General features: G+C 40.0%; 1 protein-coding gene across 2 annotated transcripts; it reads left to right on the top strand.

Moving 5' to 3' along the window:
- Positions 1–3,703: 3,703 nt before the first annotated feature.
- On the top strand, positions 3,704–16,024 carry LOC124276836 (tissue alpha-L-fucosidase-like). Of its 2 annotated transcripts, none has more exons than XM_046712487.1 (8): positions 3,704–4,075; positions 7,955–8,061; positions 9,136–9,266; positions 10,649–10,782; positions 11,130–11,227; positions 13,774–13,906; positions 14,078–14,248; positions 15,739–16,024. In XM_046712487.1, the coding sequence occupies exons 1-8, from the start codon at positions 3,723–3,725 to the stop codon at positions 15,992–15,994; spliced, it is 1,383 nt and encodes a 460-aa protein (XP_046568443.1). In that variant the 5' UTR covers positions 3,704–3,722; the 3' UTR covers positions 15,995–16,024. The 2 variants fall into 2 exon arrangements, with proteins under 2 accessions (XP_046568443.1, XP_046568442.1); XM_046712486.1 differs by lacking the exon at positions 3,704–4,075 and adding an exon at positions 5,721–6,088.
- Positions 16,025–17,376: the final 1,352 nt, after the last annotated feature.

Genomic DNA, 17,376 nt, shown 5'->3' with positions numbered 1-17,376 from the left:
TGAAGACTGGACGACCGGGTTAGTGGCCTTCGCAGCCACTCATTGCACAGAGCGATCTTACCGTCCTCTCACTGCGTGATAAACAGAGATTACGGCGTGTCTCTATCTTACCTTATACAATGTCAGACTCTGATTGGAAGAAAACCGTTTTATCGTCAGTGTATCTCACTAAGGTGTAAGATGCACGCATTTCTTCACCCGTCCATCGGGCTGGCTAGCTGTAAAATTAGACCGTCCGGCTGAAATCTAGCTAAGATACATAGCGTTCACTGACATCATGTCAGTGAACGCTATGTATCTTAGCTAGCTGAAATCTAGCCCGTCTCAGGCCGTCTGACGGGCCTTATTTCATACACTGATTTCTTACCTTCTCCGCTCGAATTTCCATCATACTCAAATGCATGACGTTGGAAAACATTCTGCGAACCATTCGTAACTGCTCGTGTCATTCTGGCAAGTCGGATGGCGATTCGAACCCCTCCCGTGGCCATGTTCACGACTGGGCCTTGTCTAGGACTATCTCCAAGGAAAGATAGCTGAGTCTCTGAATTTCCAAACATGGCTACTTCTAGAAATTTATGATACAACAGGAAAGTCACCTTAAGTAAATGTCGTTAACAAATAGCAGTAACAAGATAATTATATAATCACGGAAATAATAATGAAAATCGATAATCGCAAAGAAACTGTATGTCCTCATTCACATTTTACTACGAGCGATTTGATTGGTTTGCCACGATTCTTGGCAATTATAATAATGGCGCATTATACAGGTACGAATAGTTACGAATGTCTCCGAACTACACAATGTGTTTTGTAGCTCCGAACATTTACGATATTGTTCGAATGAAAAAGATCAAGGGGGAATAACTCTGTTTGTTTTCTGTCGTCCACTGCTATGAATATGGGGATAGATGCTGAACTGTGGTATTATTACTACTTCGGAACAAAGCATGCACACATGAGGCATACAAATACAGTTTAATTAGGATAAATTCGTTGTCCGTCGGTCCCCCGGAAGACCTGGTTCCATCCCCGGAGACCTGGTTGCGCCCGTGAGAGAGGTACCCGTGTAACTGGTCTTGGAACTAATGGAGACAATACACGTACGTCTACCACTGCATATTGAAGTTCAATCGGAATTTAATTGTTCCGTGAATGAAAACAACAGATAATAAACTTTACGACTTTCCTTTACCCCATAGGCGGATCCAGTGAGTATGTGTGTGTGTGTTTGTGGTGGTCCGATTAATTGAAATAATCGAAGATTGGTCGCAGTGGCCAAACGACCAAGCAATCGATCACATTTTCTCATAATCGAACACAAACGATTTTGGAATCCGCTGTAATAGAGTTTGAAATACTTGATGATAGAACATATTTAGGACGTTGTCAGGGCCTGAAAACGTGTTTATTTCTAAGAAAACTCACTTCACTTTCTGAAAAGTCATGACTGAATATTTCTTGTAGAATCTGGGAAGTTTATGTTACACTGGAACTGAATCATTTTACACTGGATGTGAAATTTGCAAATGTAATTTGTGCAGTTTCAAAAAACAACAACAGAGAACCAAATGTTTTTTCTTTATACTTATCTGCAACTACAACCTGAATAGGAAAATCTAAAAAATGACGCGAACCAATTTTTGTCGATGATCGGTCGTTGGTATTGAACCAGTCATCAATTGTGAGATTTCAACCAATTCACAACACTAGTGTGTTTGTGTGTGTGTGAGAGAGAGAGAGAGGGGGAGAGGCAACCCCACACGCACCCCCCGTCTTGAAACTTTATAAAATGACCATTGAAACTCTTGTGCGTGAATTGAAGTGTGTACCCCCCTTTCTCAAAAAGCTGCATCCGCCCCTGTACCCTTCCCTCTTGCACGCACGCACAATCACAAACAAAACAACACAACACACAATCACAAATGTCTATATATGTATCAATATGAACATGGTAAAGAGCTTACGAACGAAATGAAGTTATGTTATTCAATTATTATTAATAATAATAAAGTGCATTTATAATGCCCTAATCTCCATTCACTAGGTGAATGCTTATAGCGCTAACAAATATAATCTGGTTATTATTACCCCGGATAACCCAAGTTGCCTTTGAGGCCCTACAAGGTTAAGAGTCACATGACTTATCCCACCCTCATCCAAATAATTTCTAATGCATTTGAAATGCCTGTTTTGAAGGTCTTAATTGCAGTGCTGGGAACGTCTTCGACCAGGCGCGTAGCAAGCCAATAAATTCGTGTAAGCCCAATATATAGGTTGCAAAGCTTTATATTTAGATAGTACTCAGGGCTTGTCCAACCTTTTTAGCAAAAATCATGTGTAAGCCCGGGCTTTTTCTTGTAATGGCAGCTACGCCCCTGTCGACATTCGGATTCAAAGAACAAACATATCATTGGGGGATGTCGGATCCCGCAGGAACTATTGTCATGTGAAAAATTCCCCCCATATTGCCAATGAGCCAAGTGACGCTTCTGTAAATTACACCTCACCGAAGCCTGTATAGAAACAAAAACTAAAACCATCCGAAAACAATTAAGTTGCCATTTCAGACTTTCCAAAACCCACATTTACTAAACATTTGAAGAGTATGCTCTATGAGAATATTGTGTTTTTGTTCAGGGGCGTAGGATGCTAATTTATGAAAAGTATTGAAAATCAAAATGAAATTGTAGTTATGGTAAGGTAGATATGGTTTCGTCTTGAAAAGAGTGGGGGGCTAAGCCCCCGCCCCCCTGTTCCTACGCCCCTGTTATTCAAGAATGAATGCAAATGATATGTACACTATTAAATCTTTGAATGACATTTAGAAGTGATACAGCCTGATAAAGGAGTAAGTATATAGGCTACTCCGAAACATTGTGTTCCTCTTAATAAAGTTGACATCCATACAATTCTCTCTCTTATGTAGACTATTGTATGGAAAGTATTGGAAACCTGCGAGGATTATTTAAAGATTAAAAAATAAGTAGAAATTTTGAGATGACCCCCGACTCGAAATGCTTCACAGTCGGGGATCATCTCAAAATTTCTTTTGGATGGATGGACAGATGACGCCAGCTCAGATGATGGACTGAAAAATAGAGTAAAGATCCATATATTTGTTTGTGTACGTGTAACCATGCATTTCTGAAATTTGGTCCTTTCATATTTTTCCTGAACTCATAAATTCACACGCCTCGTTTTTATCTGGTTCTGTTTAGTCAGACAGAAACAACCATCTGTCAACTCTGTTTCCACCTAGGAGGAGGCAGGGAAGCGGAAAGTAAACAAAGTCACGTGACGTCGATCAAGCGCCGATGATCATTACAATATGGCGTCCAGCACAGGTTTTGTCGCCTCGCTGTTCCTCTTAACTCTTTGCGTCGTCTAAAAGTTTTATATTTAGTCTTTGCGTGTTCAGTATGGATGGATGGACAGATGACGCCAGCTCACTTCAATGATGATGGACTGAAAAGAATAGAGTAAAGATCCATATATTTGTTTGTGTACGTGTAACCATGCATTTCTGAAATTTGGTCCTTTCATATTTTTTCCTGAACTCATAAATTCACACGCCTCGTTTTTATCTGGTTCTGTTTAGTCAGACAGGAACAACCCTCTGTCAACTCTGTTTCCGCCTAGGAGGAGGCAGGGAAGCGGAAAGTAAACAAAGTCACGTGACGTCGATCAAGCGCCGATGAAATATACATGATTACAATATGGCGTCCAGCACAGGTTTTGTGGCCTCGTTGTTCCTCTTAACTCTTTGCGTCGGTTTCATCGAAAACATACATTATGAACCTACATGGCAATCGCTGGAATCGAGGCCATTACCGAAATGGTTTGACGAAGCAAAGTTCGGAATCTTCATTCACTGGGGAGTTTATTCAGTGCCAAGTTTTACCGGTGCGTGGTTTTGGAATCAGTTGATGAATGGCGACCCTAAGGTTGTGAAGTTCATGCACCAAAACTACAGGGATGATTTTACCTATGGAGACTTTGCTTCTCAGTTTAGAGCAGAATTTTTCAACGCAGACGAATGGGTGGACCTTTTCCAAGCTTCAGGAGCGAAGTAAATTACCAGTTTGAATATGTAAATTGTAGATGTTACATAATTTCTCTTACCTCACATATAAATGTCGTTTTCTTATGGGGGTGTGGTGGGCGAGCTGTCCAGGCTAGTGATTCCGCTTGAGATGCCGGGATCGAGCCAACCAGTGATCGGGTGTGAAAATGTTGGAGTCAACTTTGTGAGCAGATTCTTTCAGTGTTGTCACAACCCCTAGTGTAGAGTACACAACCCTGTGCACTAAAAAACCCCACGAATCCGTTGGTAAATGACCAGATGGTGGCCACATGAATACGTACAAACACCAAGTCGCAGGTACAGCAACGTGCAGTAAAACTTGGACGAAGTACTGTGACTATATGTGTCCCAGTCCACCCAACTGTGAATGGGTACCTCGTAAGAATGGGAAAGCCGCAATAACTCGGTGCGCCTTATCGCCGCAAGAGTTGTTGGGATTTATATAATATGATGTGCCGTTGAGATTGACATCCTATGATCGAGGGAAAAAGGTGCCAGCGCCTGAGCATGTACCAGTTGCGTGGATATGTGCGCTATATAAATATCCTATAATAATAATAATAATAATAATAATTGAGTGAGCTCTCTTCTATTATTTTCAATATACCCCGCTTTATACAAGCGAGTAACATGTTCTATGGTATCCGCTGGGAATGCCGAACTGTGGGAATTTGGTACGTCGTGTTAGTAATTCTTTATCTCGAAAACATTGAATCCCTATTTTGAAGTTCCTAACTGCAGATCTGGGAACTTCTTCGACATTCGGATACCAAGAACAAATCTATTAATTCTGGGCCTCTGGACCGTGCAAAGATCGCCTCAGATTGTCAATGGGCCAAGTCACGCTTGTATAAATTATACTGTCTGAAGCCTGTATGACAACAAAACTATACACGATTAAGTTGCAATATCAACCTTTTAAAAAACCTATTTGTAGTAATTTTTAGCAGGCGGTTTGAATGTCTTCGAAAAATGTGAAATATTGATGTCCTTTGAGAAACTCAGAATAGCTCTGGAAGGCTGAGGCTTATATTTTATTTCTTTCAGAATGAACAAAACATTCGTTGATGTTCAATTCAGTCGTTTCATTATTTTGTCTGTGGGTGTTCCAAATGGATGGGTGGACAGACGACGGTAAGAGTTCCTCACGTTCCCCCATCCCAAATAATATGTATAAATATTCTAGAATTATAAACAAAACTTAACACAACAATTACTAGAGAACTCACAAAATGATTAAAAGTCCAAAATTTAAGTTAGGGCTAGGTTTAGGGTTAGGTTTAGGTTTAGGGTTAGGTTTAGAGTTTGGTTTAGGCTTGGGGGGACGGAAGGAACTCTTTCCAAGACGACGGACACAGATCCACAGCACCAGCTCACTTTGACTCGTTGGACTGAAAATAAAATAGGGTAAAAAAAGACCCATATATTATAGTGCTAAACTCATGAAATAACACGCCTCGTTTTGATTTGGTTCTGCTGTTGCTTTAGAAACAGAAACAACCCTCTTTTGAGTGTGGTACGAAATCAGAAAGTCAGAATTAAAGATTATTTACGAAATAATATATGACCCTTCGGAAATTACTGGGAAACGGAAGGTAAACAAAGTCACGTGACCACTATCAAACGCCGATCACATGATTACAATATGGCGTCCAGCACAGGTTTCGTTGCCTCGTTGTTCCTCTTAGCTCTTTGCGTCGGTTTCATCGAAAACATACGTTATGAACCAACTTGGCAATCACTGGAATCGAGGCCATTACCGAAATGGTTTGATGAATCAAAGTTCGGAATCTTCATTCACTGGGGAGTTTATTCAGTGCCCAGTTTTAGCACCGAGTGGTTTTGGAGTCAGTGGATGAATGGCGACCCTAATGTTGAGAAGTTCATGCAGGAAAACTACAGGGATGATTTTACCTATGGAGACTTTGCTTCTCAGTTTAGAGCAGAATTTTTCAACGCAGACGAATGGGTGGACCTTTTCCAGGCTTCAGGAGCGAAGTAAATTACAGTTCGATTATTTATTTTGTAGATGTTATCGACGAAGTCATAATTATGTATCATTATTTTGAAGATTTCTGCTTAGAATTCCCCTTCCATATATGCACACTACTAGAAAATAAAATCCCATGTTTTTACCCATTTCATAATGAGAATCAAGACAAAATATAATCTTAACTGACCTTATGCTAATTGTCTGATAGACATTTCTCAGGAGGTAATGGGTGTCAAATTAGACAGAATTTATCATGTTTATCAAAAACTACTTCACCATTTTAGCAAAATTTCACGGTAGATCTCTATGTGAGTGCAGCCCCCATCCTTGCATGTCATGTACAAATTCAGTTACAAGCCCATTAGTACATGTGTACAAAGTTGTAGCCCCCTCCCTCCCCAGAACAAATAGGGTGACAACCCCCACCCCCACCCCCTTAAATCATCATCACACACCTCGCCATAAATTATGGATGGTCCCTAAAATAGACTCATTGAAAAACGGTACAAATAACAATGTTACCATGGTTACAGTTGAGGGTAAAAAGTTCACCATGATATCTGGTGTGTAATGCATGTTCTCATTCCACCCTCATAATTAGTTTGTTGAGGCTGGCTAGACATTGTATAACAATGGCAAACATGGAGATTCCAGATTAGAATAGAACCTCAGCAATAGGGCTCTCAATGGATCATTTTAACTCACTCATTCACAGCAAACAAACAAAAAAGTATAAGTTAAGATTGGCGTTGAGGGAAAGTGATATATTTAACAGGATATGGTGAGTGATTGCATGTTGATTGTGCTACATCCTCATACCATATCACAGCTTCCTGATCCGGTTAACCAGTTTGGTCATGTGGACAAGGCAGCTGACCCTGGGTCAGAGGCTCCATTGTTCAACTCCACACACAGTTGCTCAAAATTTGTATTGCACCTGCACGCTGTTATTGTATCACCATGCTGGATAATGAAAATCAATGCTCATGCTGTTGACCACTGGTTTATTCTGACCGCTGCATAACACAATGTTGCAAAACATCATTTCATTGATTCTAAATCTTCAAACATATCTCTGTACCATGAAATTAACATCAAATGTTTATCACTCCATCATGATCAAGTATTTATTACCGGTAAATCAAGATCAAATATTTTATTGCATCATGATGATCACATAATATCACATCATGATCAAATATTTATGACATCATCATGATCAAGTATTTATTACATCATGATGAAACATTTTATCACATCACAATGATAAAATATCAATCACATCATGATCAACTATTTTATCTAATAATCATGATCAAATATTTTATCATTCAAAACTGTGTTCCACTGGAGATATTGCTTGTGTGAGATCCAACAATATCTCTAAGGAGATATCATTTTGACAGGAGATTTTGTTCAAACTACAATGCCCTGACGTCAACAATCACGTGTCACAATGCTATGATGTCATAAACTTGATGACATCACAATGCTATGACATTGCTGCACTTGAGGTCTAATGGCAGTAATGTGTTCAGAGATGTACATTTCTCATTGAAAACTAATGAAGACTGATTTTTGATGATAAATAGAATCTCACCCTCGTGGCTTCTGATATCAAATACATGAATACTTGTTGATAAAAGTAAAAATATCCTTGGCAAGTCTTGGATATTTATCAAGTCGTGTTGATATAATTGATATCACTAGACACTTGGGTGAGATTCTCTATTTATGACATCATCATGATCAAATATGTTTCGACATTATGATTAAATGTTTCATCAGATGATCAAACATTTTTTGACATCATCATGATCAAATGTTTTATGATATCATTGTGATTGCATATGTGCCTTGTTATGTTCCAGATACATTGTGTTTACTACAAAGCACCATGATGGGTTCACCATGTGGCCGTCCAATGTGTCTTGGAACTGGAACTCAGGCGATGTTGGACCTGCGAGAGATATTGTTGGTAGGTGTCCTTGACCTTGATACCCCTGACCTCTGTTCATGTTCATTATGATGGTATCCATGGTGACATAGCTCCACACCAGCTGTGTATCTGTAAAATATACACAATAGAATCATCATTTCTCATGAGTTTATTGTATAAATACAGTCTTAAAATGTTTTTTTGACACCACTATTTAATTACTCAGTGTACCCTTTTCTACGTGTAGATAAGCATTTCTTTACATGTCTTACCCGTGAAGATCCGGGTTAGAATTGATCTTCAGCAACCCATGCTTGTCGTAAGAGGCGACTAATCGGATTGGGTGGTCAGGCTGGCTGACTTGATTGACACGTGTCATCGGTTCCAAGTTACGCAAATCGATGCTCATGCTGTTGATCACTGGATTGTCTGGTCCAGAGTCGATTATTTACAGACCACCGCCATATAGCTGGAATATTGCTGGGTGCGGCGTAAAACTAAACTCACTCACTCACTCTTTAATGTCTGTATTTAATTATTGAAAACAGGCAATATATACATTAGCAGGACGAATGATATGAGACTGAATGATGCAAGAAACAGTCTTGTACATATACATATTTCTGTTGTTGGTTTAAGTGATGTGCCATTTGGGGAAGCACACAAATTAATGTAAATTAATAGTCATCCCCATGTGCGGAATTGAACCCGGGACTTCTGCGTGACCAGCAAACACTGTAACCACTAGGCCACCCTTAGTACTGCACCTCTAATATGTAAGTGAATACGCTTTTGTGAAAAGAATGTGGTGGCGTAGCCTAGTGGTTACAGCGTTCGCTCATCACGTCAAAGAATTAAACAAACAAAGTGCCCCCTGACCTGCTAATAAGTCCATACGAAGTTGTTGTAAACTTTACATGCTTGGGCAGAAACTTCTCACATGAAATACAAAGGACAGTGAACAAAGGACAGACAGCATGGAATATAGTCGCTGTGACAGTAAGCTTTCAGTCACCCGCTCTCCAGCATAAAATGTTTGACAGAATTGTTCAGTTATGCAATTATGAGATTGTTGATTGCTGTATATTTACAACATATTTCCCTTGTTTACAGGGGAGCTTACCACTGCTCTTCGAAACAAGACTGACCTGAAACTTGGCTTGTATCATTCCCTGTTTGAGTGGTTCAACCCTTTGTGGCTCCAAGACCAAGCCAATAACTTCACCACCAACAACTTTGTGACTGTAAGCTAGTGGTGTTCCGATTAATTGAAATAATTGAAGATTGGTCGCACTGACCAAACGACCAAGCAATCGATCACATTTTCTCATAATCGAACATAAACGATTTTGGAACTACTGTTTTAGTCTTTGCAACACTTGACGATGTAACTTATCTTCGGAGTTGTCAGGGCCTGAAAACGTGTTTAATTCTTAGAAAACTGACTTCACTAACTGAAAAGTCATGACTGAATATTTCTCTAAGACTCCAGGAAGTTTATGTCCATGATATATTAGTCATCACTTAAAAGTAGCAAGTTGAATCATGTTATACCTATCAGCAATAACAAGTTGGATAGGAAAATCTGAAAAATGACGCTAACCAATTTTTTTCGATGATTGTTCGTTGGTCATGAAGCAATCATCAATTGTGAAATTTCAACCAATTCCCAACACTACTGTAAGTTCTTATCAATGTAATGAGCGGTGTAGCCATGTCTAATATCATCCCTTGCAAATATTTGGATGCATTCATCACTTCTGTTATAGGTCAAGGACATTATTAAGGTCATAGTCCAGTTCACTGTCAAGGTCATATCCGTAAATAAAGTTTGTGTGGTAGATAGCCGTCTGATAACTTTAGAAGCAATTACTGTAGAGCAATGAAATGTGGGGATATCATCATTATACCTGGCACAGCCTCATGTCCACGTGAATGTGTCAAAGATCAAAGTCTTTTTAAAGGTTGTTCATAATGTTGTAGGGAATCTTCCCAATGCAAGTGAAATATCTGACTATGAAAATTAATTTCCAACCCTTGCCGAACTAGTCTGGCATTTCACAAGTGTTGCACCAGCACTGGGAAATCAGAGTTATGTCCCTTTATATGTCCATTGACCAACAAGATTCCACCCCTCACCACAGGTCATACCCGTGAAGATCCGGGCTAGAATTGGTTTTTAGTAACCCGTGCTGGTCAAAAGTGGCGACTAATGGGATTGGCTGGTCAGACTCGCTGACTTGGTTGACACATGACATCGTATCCCAGTTGCATAGCACAGTGCTCATGGTATTGATCACTGGATTGTCTGGTCCAGGCTTGATTTTTTACAGACTGTCGTCATATAGCTGGAATGTTGCTGACTGCGGCGTTAAACAACAACCAATCAATCTTGAAACGTCATATAACATTTCCTCAAACAAAATGTTGGTGCACAGTCAAGACATTATCTGATAAAAATTATGGAAGAAAGTTTTGACGTAGTCTGCTTGACAAACATGTGTATTGCATGATGACACTTGAACATGTTGATTAATGACATGAAAAGGTTTGGAAAATTTGTTAAAAAGCAAATCTGTTTTGCTGTGGTATTTTTAATGTTTACAATATGTTTTTGCTTATTCAGAGAAAGACTATGCCAGAGTTGTACCATATTGTGAACACGTACCTGCCCGACATGATACACTCAGACGGAGACTGGGAGGCCACGGACACCTACTGGCAGTCGAAGGAGTTCTTTGCCTGGATGTACAATGACAGGTAGGTCACCAGCTGGGACACGTGAAGATCCGGGTTAGAATTGATCTTCAGTGACCCATGCTTGTCGAAAGATGCGACTAACAGGATCGGCTGCTCAGGGTTACTGACTTGGTTGACACATGTATCCCAATTGTGTAGATAGATGCTCGTGATGTTATTCACTGGCTCGTCTGGTCCAGACTTAATTATTTACAGACCGCCGCCATAGCTGTAATATTGCTAAATGGGTCGTAAAACTAACTCACTCACCAGCTGGGCTTTCGTGCCGCTGAACACTAGCTCAGTATTGCATTTCTGCATCATGTAAAATGCTGTATATCATGTATTATGTGCATTCTGTGTGGCAGCCCAGTGAAGGAAAACGTGATCATCAATGACGCCTGGGGAATCAACTGTACATGTCGCCATGGCGGCTTCTTCAACTGTCAGGATAAGTTCAATCCACGTAGGTACATCTGTTCACACCTGTGTATATCTGTTTTCACCTGTGTATATCTGTTCACACCTGTGTATATCTGTTCTCATCTGTGTATATCTGTTCACACCTGTGTATATCTATTCACCTATGTGTATATCTGTTCACTTGTGTGTATATGGTGTATCCATTCACTTGTGTGTATATCCATTCACTTGTGTGTACATCTGTTCACTTGTGTGTATATCCATTGACTTGTGTGTATATCTGTTCACTTGTGTGTATAACCATTCACTTGTGTGTATATCTGTTCACTTGTGTGTATATCCATTCACTTGTGTGTATATCTGTTCACTTGTGTGTATATCCATTCACTTGTGTGTATATCCGTTCACTTTTGTGTGTATGGTGTATCCAGTCACTTGGGTGTATATGGTATATCCGTTCTTTTGTGTGTATATCCATTCTTTTGTGAGTATATGGTATTAAATTAAACTGTAATAATCACATTCAAAGTAGGAGAAGTGAGTGCTGAAATCATTTTGGTATAACAGTTCAGGTCGCAGTTGTTCTGTACCATATGTGAATTTCATCTTGGCATCTACGAAGAACGGGGGCGGTGGGGTAGTCTAGTGGTTAAAAGCGTTGGCTCTTCGCGCCGAAGACCCGGGTTCGAATCCCCACATGGGTACAATGAGTGAAGCCCATTTCTGGTGTCCCCCGCCGTGATGTTGTTGGAATATTGCTAAAAGCGGCGTAAAACCAAACTCACTCACTCACTCTACGAAGAACAAACGACAAGCTTATACAGTTGGGGAGAAATTGGCCCTCATCAAGAGAGTTAGGAAAGGAGAGTCACAGGCTAGTGTCAGTCGAAGCACTGGCACCCTAAGGGGTTGGTTAAAAGATGAGGAGACGTTAAAGGGATTCGTGATGGAGACGGAAGATATCGGGGGTCTTATCTTAAAGAAGGCTTAGACAGCATACTACACGATGCTGGACAAAGCTCTGTGTTCATGGTTTACTCAGTCTCGACATGATGGCACACCAATCGCTGGGGAGACTATGAAAATACAGAAGTTTTCAAGACCGATTCATGGATCTGAGGACTCTTTCAAGGCCAGCTCTTCCAACAGTGTCATGGAATAAAGTGATTTTCGGTGACTGGAGAACGTCGATCTGTAGACCAGGAAGCAGCAAGTAATTATCCGACTGAACTGCAGCAGCTGATTGAGTCCGAAGGCCAGGAACTTAAACAAATTTATAATGTTACGAAACTGGGCTGTATTATACAGAGCTCCAGATAAGATTTAGCTCATGTGGGTACAGTACCCACTGTAGTTTTTGGGAGTGGGTATTATGAATGTTGAGGGGGTATTTCATTTTCCGTTACCCACTGCTTTCAAATATGTGCGTATTTCAGTCATTTTACTCACCTAAGTATATACTATTGAGTAAGTTTACTAAGCAGGTAGGTTCTGCCTTATGTCATACCTAATCAAAACCAACTTAGATATAATGGAAATGATTTCATAAAAAATCACTCATCCTATACTGACAGTACAACACTTGTCCTATACTAACAGTACAACTTGATAGCAATCCATGTCTTTTTCATTACGCAAGCGGTTTTATAAATATATTCTGTACGCATTTGTTTTAAACTTTCTTCGTATCTAACATTTTAAATGCGTAATTGGTACGCAACAATTATTTTTCAATGCTTATTCTATTCGTATTTTACCCGTATACGCAGCTTATCTGGGCCTCTGATTATAAGATGTTGTCAGATAGACCTTGGCCATGCCAGAAGATTACCATCCAGCTGTGTTCAAGAAGGCCAAACAATGCGTGACCGTTTTGCTGACCAGTAACCAAACTGGAAAGCATAAGCTGAAGCCCCTCATTATTGGAACTTCGCAGAATCCACGCGGTCTCCACCTTGTCAACCAGTTAACCTTACTTGCTGTCTACGCCGCCTCCAAGAATGCCTGGATGACTGCAGCTATATTCCAGGAATGTTCTTTTTTCATAAATTTATCCCTGCAGTCAGAGAGAACGTACAATCGTTACATCTGGCGGAAAAGGCTATACTGCTGATGGACCATGCTGACGGGAAGATTACATCTGTGCTTCTCCCCAAAAACACCACTCTCCTCAAACCAATGGATCAAGGCATCATACAAGCTTACAAGTCTCACTACAGAAGAGGACTTGTGAATAGTGCTATTGAAACTGGACTCACTCCCAAGGATTTCCTGAGGACTGTCACTGTGAAAGATGCAATTACTACCTCCCACATGGCATGGCAAAGCATTTCACAGCAAACAATCGAAAAACGTTGGAACAAGGGGCTTGGTGAAGCTTTTGCCGTCACTGACGATGATGACTTTCTCAGATTTCACCCAGAAGATGTGACTGACTCATAACACTCGTGGCGCTGAAGGCCTGAGTTCGATTCCCCATTTTGATACAATTCGTGAAACCCATTTCTGGTGTCCCCACGCTGATATTGCTGGAATATTGCTAAAAGCGATTAAAACCATACTCACTCACTAATACTTATTTGTCTTCAGACAAACTGCAACCTTTCAAGTGGGAGTGTCAGACGTCCATTGACCCAATCTCCTGGGGTTTCCGACGCAACATGAAGATTAGTGAATTGATGACCACAGACCAGATAATTTCCAACATGGTGGAGGTGATCAGGTTAGCTTTTGTAACTTCCGATAAACTTTCTTGCTTATTATCTATATGTCTATGTTATTTTCTTTACAGTATGGCTGTAGAGCCAAAATCTAAATGTATATACTAATTAGTTTTTAAGAAAGCGAAGTTTCAACCTAAAGCCCATGTGTAGACGAAGATGCTCTGTTGCAGCTGTGGTGGCAACTACCTCCTCAACATTGGTCCGGAGCCAGACGGCATCATTCCAGCTGTGTTCAAGGAGAGACTGCTTGACCTTGGGACCTGGTTGGGGGTCAACGGAGAGGCCATCTACACCACCCAACCCTGGGTCTACCAGAACGATTCCATCACTCCCAATGTCTGGTAAGATGAGGTTGTATGCGTTATGAGTTACACAGCTATTTGCCAGGGTGCCGTTGTACATCTTAGCGCTAAGGTGACCGTAACTCCCATACCTTAACATTGACTTAAGGTAGTCTTAGCGCCAAGGTTGTTTTTAGGTGCTGTTGTACAAAGCGATCTTAGCTCTAAGGTGACCGTAACTCCCATACCTTAACATAGACTAAAGGTAGTCTTAGCGCTAAGGTTGTTTTGTACAAGGGCACCCAGGTACTATGGACCATACCATCCCATACTACTTGACAAAAGGTGGTGTTACAAATTTAATATTTTTAGGTGCCAAATTCTCGTCTATTTCTGCCACAGTGTGGGAAGCAAAGCATTTTGCCAACAAACATTATCGATTGATATTTGAAGGGACATAACTCTTGTATGGGACCATAAGGTACAGGTCCAAATAATAAGGAATCATTTTGGACATCATGTCAGTGGAACAAGATACCATTATTGACTCTTACACAAAATTTAGCGTTGATCTTCTCATGCAACATAACCATGCTTCTAGAGTCTCCTAGATCTTTTCCACTACTGATTTTCAGAAACCACTTTGAAGCTGAGATTCCACTCACTGAACCTAAATTTCTTCAATTAACTATTTAATAATAATGAGAATATTTATAACTCAAAAATAGATCCAAAAATAACCACTTCCATTATTACCCCAGATAACTCAAGCTGACTGTGAGCTGTAGGTTAATAGTCACATAATTCATCCCACTGGGTACCCATTTTCTGCTTGGTCAGAGGCAACTTTGAACAAGCTCACTAATGAACATGTGAGGCATGAAGTTGTAACTCAATCAAGCTGTCACACACGGTCATCCATCCAAGGACTCTCTGCGCTCAAATCTTTGCGGCCAATCTTCTGTCATTTTTCCCAAATATAATGCTGTTTGCTGTGCATGGAGCTTGTAGGGGCAACATATATTTGCTGAGTTTGGCAACATTTTGAATTTTATCTTGATAATTAACCTTGTAACTGTTTGAGAGGCATTCTAGTTGTGAGCAATGGGAATGACAAGTGTTGATGATCAACCTTTATTGTACAATAGTGATGTTTTAGTATAGATACTTAATACCGTATACAACATTAAAACTCTATAAGTATCTATATCAAAACGTTGCTATTGTACAATAGTGATGTTTTAGTATAGATACTTTACCGATACAACATGAAAACTATAAGTATCTATATCAAAACGTTGCTATTGTACAATAAACAAGTTGATCATCCACAAAGACTTGTCATTCCTATTCAACCTTTGTACCATCACCATTCAGAACTCTTTTGACCATTACTCAGCCATTTTCTTTCATCTTTGTCTCTTCTAAATATTCTGATCATTCTTTAATTATGTAAATCTTGCAGCCCTAAAGGTTGTTTTGTGTCAGAAATCTCTTCAATGTTCCATATATCTGACCCACTGATGACTGACCACTGTACATTTACACAGGTACACCTCCCGTGATGGACCCACTGGTCAAATTGTGTACGCCATTGTCCTGGACTGGCCTGAGGGTGCGACCTTGACCCTTGGCTCCCCTGATCCAGAGGTCGGCACAGCGGTGAGCATGATTGGCTACGAAGGAGACTTCACATGGAGCAGGAACGGCATGGACGGCATGAACATCGACATCCCGGCTATCCCCGTGAACAAGATGCCCTGTGACTGGGGCTGGGTCTTCAAGATAACAGGGCTGATCAACTAGATGAATGAAACATCCCTGAGATATGCAAGGTGTTGCTGATCAATGTGTGAAGGTGATTTTTGTCAGGTTAAACATACTTTATCGTCAGTACAACATAGGCTTGTGTAGACAGTATTCCTCCACCTTTAAATAAACCACCGACTGGCTTAGTCTAGCAAGTATAGAAAAATAATCCCTTACTGATACTGAAATTGTTTAATGAATAGAGACTGCTAGGCTATGGACATGATGTACAAAAAACATTGCTGATGTAAACTCAATACTCATTGGTTGAGCACTAAAGTGCATTTGGCTCAAGAGCGGACCGATGAATTGCAATGTAACTAAAAAACTAATAAACATATAATACTCAATGAAACGCTGATCATAATCAAAATATCAGCCTAACTCTGTGATTTGTTTGCAGAATTTATGTCCTAAAATTAAAAAAGTTGTTTAACAAACTATCATTATAATATTGACACAGTTCACTATTTGTTACGAGGGGAGGAGTGCAGAGAAAGGGACAGCCAGGTGTTACAGAAGCACGTGCACAAGTGCCGACAAAGTTATTGATTCATTAACCTGTGCTGTGCAGTCTCCATCCTTTCTCGCACACCCAGCTGTCCCTTTCTCTGCACTCCTCCCTCGTAACAAATAGTGAACTGTGTCGATATTTTAATGATAGTTTGTTAAACAACTTTTTTATTTTTAGGACATAAATTCTGCAAACGCCTCTCAGAGTTGGTCTGACGTTTTCCTTATGATCAGTGTTTCATTGAGTATTTTATGTTTAAAAGTTTTCGAGTTAGATTGCAATTCATCGGTCCGCTTTTGAGCCAAACGGACTATAATTTGACCCATTTCCTTCATTCACTGGATAAAAATTAAATTTATTTTAAATGTACTTGCAGGTTGATTCGAAAACAAGGTACACCTTATAATTGGGGCGGTGGGGTAGCCTGGTGGTTAAACTAAAGCGTTCGCTCGTCACGCCAAAGAGGGAGGTTCCATTCCCCACATGGGTACAATGTGTGAAGCCCATTTCTGGTGTCCCCTGCCCTGATATTGCTGGAATATTGCTAAAAGTGGAGTAAAACTCAAATAAATTTCCATTGATCATGTTCATGATCTTAATATAAATGTGATGTGATAATTTGACCATGTTGATTTGCCACACACAGAAAATAGTCCCTGATTTGTAAACATATTTACATTATGACAACTTACCAGAAACTGATGACTGAAATGTGTGATTGTTATTAATTTGTCAGTATTATATATGCAAATGTAATTTCCACTAATTGTGATATGACACATGCGAATATTTTGTTATTATTTTCACCCTCAGCTCCCTGGGGAGAATAGATTTTATTGTCTTGAGAATGTCTGATGTTTGTTCA

This window comes from Haliotis rubra, unplaced genomic scaffold (assembly GCF_003918875.1).
Source record: "Haliotis rubra isolate DU_JTF1 unplaced genomic scaffold, ASM391887v1 Scf214, whole genome shotgun sequence".
In the NCBI taxonomy this organism is placed as follows: domain Eukaryota; kingdom Metazoa; phylum Mollusca; class Gastropoda; order Lepetellida; family Haliotidae; genus Haliotis; species Haliotis rubra.
This window is presented reverse-complemented; position numbering and strand designations above follow the sequence as displayed.